The sequence below is a fragment of the Wasmannia auropunctata genome, unplaced genomic scaffold (genome assembly GCF_000956235.1).
Source record: "Wasmannia auropunctata unplaced genomic scaffold, wasmannia.A_1.0 LD335844.1, whole genome shotgun sequence".
Taxonomy (NCBI): domain Eukaryota; kingdom Metazoa; phylum Arthropoda; class Insecta; order Hymenoptera; family Formicidae; genus Wasmannia; species Wasmannia auropunctata.
In genome coordinates this window covers 1,256,689-1,266,139 of record NW_012027046.1, presented here as the reverse complement: position 1 = coordinate 1,266,139, position 9,451 = coordinate 1,256,689, and the positions used below count along the sequence as shown (strand labels likewise).

General features: G+C 41.3%; 2 protein-coding genes across 4 annotated transcripts; one reads left to right on the top strand and one right to left on the bottom strand.

Moving 5' to 3' along the window:
• Positions 1-239: 239 nt before the first annotated feature.
• LOC105455817 (gem-associated protein 5) lies at positions 240-7,376 on the top strand. 2 transcript variants are annotated; one of them, XM_011699442.1, is made up of 16 exons: positions 240-577; positions 1,301-1,633; positions 1,721-2,073; positions 2,236-2,553; positions 2,637-2,901; positions 3,007-3,232; positions 3,295-3,376; positions 3,465-3,828; positions 4,278-4,581; positions 4,659-4,862; positions 5,081-5,219; positions 5,291-5,548; positions 5,733-5,943; positions 6,029-6,250; positions 6,368-6,803; positions 6,958-7,376. In XM_011699442.1, the coding sequence occupies exons 2-16, from the start codon at positions 1,325-1,327 to the stop codon at positions 7,224-7,226; spliced, it is 3,960 nt and encodes a 1,319-aa protein (XP_011697744.1). In that variant the 5' UTR covers positions 240-577; positions 1,301-1,324; the 3' UTR covers positions 7,227-7,376. The 2 variants fall into 2 exon arrangements, with proteins under 2 accessions (XP_011697744.1, XP_011697745.1); XM_011699443.1 differs by lacking the exon at positions 240-577 and adding an exon at positions 598-742.
• On the bottom strand, positions 7,211-9,384 carry LOC105455818 (nucleoporin Nup37). 2 transcript variants are annotated; one of them, XM_011699445.1, is made up of 5 exons: positions 9,039-9,384; positions 8,691-8,913; positions 8,317-8,514; positions 7,867-8,234; positions 7,211-7,781 (listed from the first exon to the last, which is right to left on the bottom strand). In XM_011699445.1, exons 2-5 carry the CDS (start codon positions 8,838-8,840, stop codon positions 7,529-7,531), a joined length of 969 nt encoding a protein of 322 aa, XP_011697747.1. In that variant the 5' UTR covers positions 8,841-8,913; positions 9,039-9,384; the 3' UTR covers positions 7,211-7,528. The 2 variants fall into 2 exon arrangements, with proteins under 2 accessions (XP_011697747.1, XP_011697746.1); XM_011699444.1 differs by having other exon boundaries at positions 8,691-9,384.
• Positions 9,385-9,451: the final 67 nt, after the last annotated feature.

Here is a 9,451-nt window from a genome sequence, read left to right as displayed (position 1 = left end):
TTTTGCTCAATATTAAAAAAAGTAATCTTGCAATATTTTGTCATCGTTCCTTCTTCGTTAATAAGATTTACATGGCTTTAATATTAATTAATTTAATATCACGCGCATCAAATATATCTTGCAACTTCCGTTTTATTATGAATTTATTCTTTCCGGCTTTCGATCTGTAAATCGCGTCGAGTTTTATATCACTTCTTAAAAAATCAACGATCTTGACCTTTGTCAGTCACAACTCGGTACAAACATAAAGTGTTTTGGTAATAAAAAATTGTTTTGTCAAGATGACAGGGAACGATTGGCGGCTGCAAAGCAGATCGGAGCGAGCGCTCTCCGTAATTTTTTGTATCGAAGAATCACCCGAGCGCTTACGAAGTTCCGCTTTGTTGTCGAACGCGCCGATAAATACCGCGCGGCATCTCTACTTTAACCGTCGCAGCCCGCAGGCGACACACGACCCAACACGTGCTGGAAATCCTCGTTTGTCACGCGCCTTATCGCAAGACGGTCGATAAGTAGCGAAACTCGGATAGTGTAACTGCGTCACCTGTGTCGCCCGGTTATTACGACTGCAATTCGAGTAAGATACTTTCAAGTTTACGTTCCGTTCTCGACTTCGTCACCGATAACGCGCAATAAATAAATCCACGAGGGTGCCTGATACCGGTTAACCTCAAATCCTCGATCGGTTGTGCACAATTAGGGTGAAAAAAAAAACCGGTGACCCGGTATGGAATTACTAAAAGTAATTCCAGCAGCTGAAATTCTCACCTTTTATTTATATCTTGCTGTTTACATATTTTTAGCTGTATATTTTACTTATATTTTATATCGAAAGTTTTATATTTTTAGTCTTGAAAATTATATATATATTTTATAGTCGTGCATTAGAAAAAGAACTTTTGCTAGTGTCTAATAAAAAAAAAGAATGTTAATAAAACAATAATAATTTATTAGCAGAAATCCAATAAAATATCACAGTAGATTGGCAATTTTATTTGCGTCAAACTCATGTTTTGCAAGCAGAGCCCGCCAATATAATCTGAGAACAAAATAGAAATCCGAGCTATTATATCTGTTATTTTGTTGTTTATTTGAACGAAATATATTGTTCAAAGATTTATGAGAAAGAAACTTTTGCTCCATTTTTGCAATCAGCCTTCCATTATATTCTCTTAGCAGATTCTATTTTTGCTCCGGAATTTTGCCTGTTTGCAACAAGATACTTTACAAAATATGTTTCAAACAAATCTGTGTAGCTGTGTGTTTGGGATAATTTTACAAGAGCCGTTCTCTCTTCCAGTAACCGGAAATACAACGCGTCAGGATGAACGAAGTCACATTGCCACCCTCGCCAAACTGGTATTTGAGCAACATCCTTGCCTGCTCGAAACGCGGAACTATAGCATGGGGCGCGAGGAACTTCATCGTCATCGCCAAGCCGAAAGAGAACAATATTATGCATTACTCTATAATCAAGGACTACTTCAAGGACAAAGTAACCTCATTGGCGTTTTGCCCTAAGCTCGATGGTCCGGACGATCCGGAGTTAATAATCTGCGGCGGTGATGATTTCAAAGTCAGGGTTTGGAACGTGGATACGTTGGAGTTGGTAGCGGAGTTCTCTTTCGCCGATGTAAGTGGCGTAACGCGATAGAGAGCGGTTAAACGTACCTTTTAAATTACTCGTGTAACTCATGTCGATATGTGTTTATTAATGCAGGGAAGCAAATTGACTGCAGGGGTTGACTGGTCAGCCAAAGATAGTAATCTTGCATGTGCAGTGAGCTCCGATGGTTTTCTCATGTACTGTAACATACAGTACAAGACTTTGAAAATGGTATCTCTGGGCAAGCTAACCGCTACGTGCTTAGCTTGCTGCCCTCACGACGCTAGTCTAGTAGCGGTAGGTACTAAAAGCGGACTAGTTTACGTTGTTCAAAAGGACATGATATTGTATAAAATGAGGGGACACAACGAGGACATAGTTAGCTTATCTTGGTGCCCTTCAGACATGAATGTGTTGACCGGAGAGAGTAAGAGAGACTTGCTTTTAGCCTCTGGCGCAAAAGATAGGTGAGACAAAGCTTCCAATATGCATATCTCCTGTATCTTATATATTAAATTAATTGTATAATTTAAAATTTAAGCGTGAATATCGTTACATTAAAAAAAAAATACAAAAAACAGCTTATAAAAATTTGTTACTGTCAAATTTATCTTTTTTCCTATTCTCAGATATATATACATTTGGAGAGCTGGTAGCGACGGTAGATATGAAACTGTAATAAACCTGCCGTATACGCCGATCACGCCTGCCTCGCATAAGAGCAAAGTCAACACCACGAGCGGAACTTGGATTACGGTATGTTGGGTGGAGCCCAATGTGCTTCTGACCAGCTCCCTTTGGGGCGAACTTCTTTCTTGGAATCTTTCGACAGACAAAGACAAGCCCGAGTGTAAATTGTTCCATTCGTACCATAATAGAGGATTGTTTTCTATAGCTGCCGCACCCGAATACTGCGCGACGGCTCACGAGTCAGAGAGAGAATCCGAGTGAGTGAACGCTAAGTAAATAAATTACCAAATGTATGAAAATGTATGAAATTTCTTTTAACGTTATCCCAATGTACTTCTAGGCTCAAAGTCTGGTCTTTGGCGCAAGATCGCTGGGTTATATGTTGCAAACGCCAAAGCGATCTCGAGAGGTCGGTGACGTTGGAGTACAAGATTCCTACACAGGGAGGATTCGTCTACTGCCTGAGCGCTTGTCCCATCGATACCTCGCGCATCGCATTCGGCGTAGGAGACACGATGCTGCGTGTGTGGAACATGTCTGATCAACACACAACGACATTCGACCTCTTCATGCATTGGCAGAAGATAAAGGGAAAAATAAGAGCGGTAAGAAATTCTCGCGCGAGATGTCTGGGAGTTGTTTTTTGAAATATGTTTTTCGCGCGAAAAAATATTATGAATTGATGTCACAAAAATATATATTGCATCTAGATATCATGGTTCCCGGAGAGCGAATGCGTTCTCGCTTTTGGTACTGGAGAGGGTCGCGTTGGTGTGTTCGATGCAGTCGGAACTAACAAACCACCTACACTGTACAGACAATATCATAGAAATACCATTTACAAACTCGAATGGGCTCAACTTAAATCAGAATATTTTTTGTTCTCCTGCGCGGAGGGGGAGTTAATAGCGTACAAAAAATCCGCGCCGAACGATGGTAAGACGTTAATATTTATCGATTTGCCACATTGTTTGATTTACTGCAAATTTCTTTTTCAGAACCTATGTCTATAATAAAGAAAGGATGTTTGGAATTTTCTTGGAAGTCCAATTTGTGCTTAGCAGTTGCGTTAGATATCGGGTATATATATATATACATATAAAATATTTCTTTAAAAAAAAAAATGATTGAAGAAATGATTTAAACGCAGATCTTGTTCTCTTCTCAGGTCAATTTTGTTCTACGATCAGAAGTTCAGAAAACGCGGCAACTCGATACACATTTTAAGGAATGTGGTGAACTGCCTGGCGTGGCATCCCGAAAGTACAATGGCAGACAAATGGACATCGCCGATTGCCAACTACTTGGCAGTTGCCTCTGATTCGTCTAGCATAATGATATTCGATATGTCAAAGCTGATAAAGGAACTGGAAGAGACGGGTACCGAGGACGAAATAAAAAACGATGAGGACTGCACGATGCACAAGAGAGTAGCAACATTAAACGGACACTCCGAAAAAGTGGTGTGCTTAGCTTGGAGTCCGCATTTCAGTGGGCACCTAGTGTCCGGTAGCTACGACAACATGGCACAGGTCAAATATACATATGCATTATACAATATCGTTCAAGCAGTTGATTATGTGACAGCATCGTTACTCATTTGTGCCTATTTATTAAGCTTGTAGAATGAAATATGGATTCTCTCTCTCTCTCTCTCTCTCTCTCTCTCTCCGAAACGGATTCACCTCGTTTAACTCTCCTTTACTCATAACTTTTAACTCTCCAGTCGACTTCTTATAAAAATCGAGGTATACGTGGGATGAGAGTCTGGGATCGAATCCGGGACTCGCCGACTACAAGTCGATCGTTCTTATACAGAGCTATGCGTCACCTCGTTAAACTTGTATTTAATATTTACCATTTTTTATATACAACATTGTGTTATATAGTTATATCATGTTGCAAATACCAAATCCTATTAAATATTATTTATATGATTTATATCGTTATATAAAATTTTTTTTTTTTTATATTGTTTTAGGTGTGGAACGTTGAAAAGCAGGAGTTAATGGGCACGTACATGGGTCACGATGGACCTGTGCTATGCTGTATGTGGAGTCCTCTCAAACCGCAGTTTATAATGACCGGCTCGTCGGACTTCACGCTACACGTGTGGAATTATACCTTACCCGCGCAATCGCCGAAGCAACTTTCCGACATTAAAGCCATGAAGAAGAAACAAAAGCAACAGAAAAAATCGTCGAAAAATAAAACGGACGATCAAGAGAGTAATGTGACCGCGTCAACGAGTCCCGTTAGTCAACCTGCCGAAATAGCTAACCCAAGTAAATAATTTTTCTCGTACATACAATCGACATGATATACTATTGGCATTGATAACAATAAAAATTTTCAATTATAGAAGTTCAAGTGTCGCAACCAAAGAAGAAAGAAAGAAAATCATACTTTAATAAATACAACAAACTAATAAACGATAAGTCTCAAATCCTGAATTTCATCAAACTTGATATAAAAAGTAACAAGACTGAGGAAGATGACACTGCTACAAAATCATCATTGTTTTGCGAAAAGAAAGATAACTTTTTGAAACTCATTTCTAATGAAAGTAAGTTTAACTTTGCGTATATTACATTGACATATATATATCTATTTCATATCCTTCCCCTTTGAAGAAATGTAACTTCTCAGGGAGGGATGTAGAAGTACATGAAAAACTAAAATCTCCTAAAATTTTTTGCATTTATTTAGAAACACCTCTATAAGTATATATTACAATTATATTACATATTATATCACGATTAATGATTTACTATTTATTTTCAGAGGCCGGACAGGACAATTCAGATGCTGTTACTGAGTTGAATATGTGGACTGATGATTTGAAAAACAGTTTAACTTGTGCAGTCAAAGATCAACAATTAAATGACTTTTTAGTATCACTCGCGCCTAATGTTTCCTTAAAGTATGTATGAACACTTCTACAAAATTGAATATGTACATATATTGGTTATACGACCGAGATTGATTTTACAGAATGTGGAGAGAAATGTGCGAGGCGTATGCGCATCAATTAATAACGCAACACAATCCGGAAAAAGCGGTGTCATATTTGCTAAGCATACACAAGATTTACGAAGCCATAGACGTATTTTTAAATGCCAAGATGTTCAAGGAGGCTTATGCGCTCGCCAGATGTAAACTGGATGCTGATGATACGTTCCTAAATAAAATATTAGAATCTTGGGCGGAATGGGCCGCTTATAAAGGTCAATTGGAGCAGGCAGCTCATTGGTAAGACGATTATTTTTCTTAAATTAGTATTTTCCGTTAACCCTAAGCGTCGTATAGTGCGCTATAATAAAAAAATATATTTTTCACATTTACATGATATAAAAAATATTATTTTGCATATTTAAATATAAGTGTCATAAAAAAAATTTCTATTAAAATTAACTCTTGATGTTTCATGTATCAGTCTCGTAAAATTAGGACACTTTGACAAGGCAGCAAAGGTTCTTTCTCATCGGAAAAACTTACACTGTTTGGAAATAGCGTCAGAATTGGCGTTTTTAAGCGGTGACGAGGGATTCGGTACGTCCTTAGCTGTGGACGCGATGACGCGCGCACTCATGAAATCCGACTGGTCGAAAGCGCGTTCCCTTATCGCGGACATCCGACAAGTTCAGGTATACTTTTGCATACAAAACACGCACGTATTTACATACATACGTTTATATCAATTTTTTTACAACTAAAAAATTTTCTGTGTAGTATCTGAACGTGCATATAGATGCCCACGAGACAATCGTGGACACATACTCAAACCAGACTGAGTTCGACATGATAAAGACGTGGTTGGAAGAGAAGGAAAATAATGGTATGCTACGTGCTCTCGAGGAAAAATACGGCACTTGTTATTACGATATCATGCGCAAGAAAGACGATACCAACATTATTTTAAGAAATGCAACCTCGACGACGAACGATAACGTGGTAAGATACAGAAATAAAACTGCCCAGCAGTATATTCTTTCTCGTAGGCGATATTTAATAACAATACTCAATACTTTTCGTGTATAACGATACTTCGTATTTTACATTTTCCTCCAGATGCAAATAAATATTAGTTATCAAATTGCCATGGCGGCCACGTGCGACGCGAAGGAGACTCGATTGAAACATTTGGCAACGGCATTAGACAGCATATTCGAATTCGAAAACACGACAGCGAAATTCGGGGCGACGATAAAGGAAGGATTCTTCACGCATGTTCTCACGAAATTGGACACCAAGAAGCCGACGGACGGGGACAGCGTTTACGCGAAGAGCGAGTATCCGGTGTCGCAGAGTATACGCGCTTACTTATGCATCGGTCTCCTGAATTGGTTGGAGAAATATTTGGAAAAGCTGTCGGACGAAGAAGAAACGCAGATTACGCAGTTGATATCGGATTTGCTAGACGATACTATAAACGAAGCAAACCTGTCTCATCAGAATAATATTTCTAAACATAATAAACTGGAGGACCGACTTATGAGTCTTGCGGGTTAGTTTTTTTCTTCTAAATCCGTTAGATTGTTTTATACGTGTGATTGTACACAGCATTGATAGATCAATTTAATAATAATTCATCTTTGTCTTCAATTCGTTTTACACGTGTGTGTATATATATAATACATTTAAATATATTTTTTCTCTAGCGGAAACAGAAGAGGAAATCGAAAATGATGAAAGATACACGAGTATCCAGGAAGAAGCGGAGAAACTCAAACACGATGTAAATAAATTCAACGAAGAACGAATACATGTACCGCCTCCCGATGTCGTTTTTCACAAAGCTAATTTAGTTGCTAACAAATTGAGAGATAGTAACAAATTCCAGCTTTTACAATTCTTAGATAAATCGCTTAAGGAGATGAAGGCGTTTGAGTTAGAAAAAAATACGCAATCGGAAAATGTCTCGCTATAAATGTATTTAGAAATAGATGGAAGTTTAAAAGAATCTGAAAGTTTTTATATCATTATAAATGATAAGCTATGCATCATAAATTACTTCTATATATCGTTCATGTAAGCCTTATAAAGTGCATTATAAAAATACATTTTTTTTTCTATGCAAGTGTGAAATTTTATCTCCAAGATTTGAACATCTAATTTACCGCATATCCGTAATAAGGGAAATGTACTTCCGTCCTGAATCAGATTTTTATCTCAATGCATTACTGATGAATGATAAAGACTTACTTTATGGACAAAATTGTTCAGTGTATCCTAATTTATATTTATTCTCCAGAAACACAGCTCTCTGTCGCTTCCCGCACAGACGTAGGGCAATTTGTAGTGCCACGTCATACCGCCGATTAGCTTTACTTTCCCACACAACACCACTACTTTCGACCTCAGATTGACAACCTTCAATAGATTATCCGGCCAACCGATACTCGACACCAGATTCTCGTTCGCATGTGAGACCTTCACCGTTAAGCCACCTTCCACGTGAAGCGTCCGCTCGTCAAGAGGACGACTAGAATTGAAAATAGAGTAAACAAATTTAATGAAAGCATGAAATCCGACACGGACGCAGGATTTGGAGTCAAGTGTCTTATTACCTGGGTCTGGACACGTCCCAAATCAGCAATTCCCCGGCGGCCATCGACGCGACTTTCAAGGGATTGGGCCCCCAGTCAACTGCTGTCAAGGGAACGGCCCCGGAGTCGAGGGACATGATCGCCTGTTGGCTTCTGACGTTGTACATACGTATCAAACCGTTCTTCTCTGCTACCAGGAGCTTGCCGGACTCTTCGTTGTGCCAGCACACGCTGGTACCAGGCGACGTCAAGTAAAACGTGGACACGCATTTTTGGTTTTCCTTAACCGCCCACAACTTGCACGTGTGATCGTCGGAGACCGACGCCAGTAGCTCGCCCTCCGGCTCGTACGAGATCGCGTTCGTATAGTCTTTGTGGCCCTCTAAAATCTTTGAAATATCCGTGATCAGATTCGAATTCGGTGGCAACGCCGGTGAAAAATTTCAGGTGACCCCTCTCAGGTGTTCCTACCTCGTACACGTTGACGTCGTTCAGATTGCTGTTGTACAGTCTTATCTTGAAGTCCGACCCGGCGACGCAGAACGTGAGGATCTTGGGGACGATGCTCAGGGAGGTCTCCGGGCTCCAGGCGATCGCGTGGGGCCTGGCATCGTGGTGAAACGTTCTGATGGGGCTGTACGCCATGTCCTCCACGGCGTCGTCTTCATCCTAGGTCGTTTTAAAAGTTCGTTTAACTCTCGGCAAGCGGGTCAACGCGTCGATCGTGCATCTCGGTTGATATTTCAATTTCAACATTTCGACAATTTTTAACGAAACTAAAAAATAAATTAAAAAAACGACAGCGATTCTCGATCGCGGGAAGATCGCTAACCTCCCGCGCGCACCTGAAATCTGACGGTGGCGACGACGATCTCCTTGGCGAGGGCGATGCAGATCAGGTGCTGCGACCACTCGTACGGCGAGAACTCCACGCAGTGGATCCGCTCGAAGAAACTCCGTTTAAATGTAGGCGGCGTCGTGACTGCCTCGTCCATCCTACTACCCTCTTCGCTGCGTATACGTGTGTGCCTGTGCGCGCGTATCAGGAACGAACGGAGCCGGCATAACCTATACAAGCATAACCTATACAGGTTGGTCCCGTGCGACTCTTAACGCGTGTCGATCGATCGTCGGCGGAGAGGCGGCGGACGGTTACGAGTACGCCGGCATAAGTCACACACACACACACACACCGGTGAGACGATCGGAGGCTCGAAGGACGCGGCTCGTTCTGTCACCCGCGAGGAAGGGAAAAAAAAGCGTGTGTATGTACACACAGCGTCCGGTCGAGGTTAGGTTAGGTTAGAACGGCCCTCAGCCGGTGGTCTCGGCGGCGGCGCGCGATTGGGACAGGAGGTATATACAGGTGCCGCCGAGAGGGCAGCACGCGATCGTCGGCGCCGTCGACGGCCAACAGCAGCAGCAGCGTGCCACACTGCCCTGCCTGCTGCACATCTCCGGAAAAAAGAGTGGCGGAGCCTGCCTGCTGTATGTGTATGTGTGTTTCCGAGCGTTCGCACACACGATTGTCACATCGCGCGCCCCTCGACTCTGCGCTATTTTCTTCCCCCCTCCTCCCCACCTCCCACAAACACACACTCCTCCC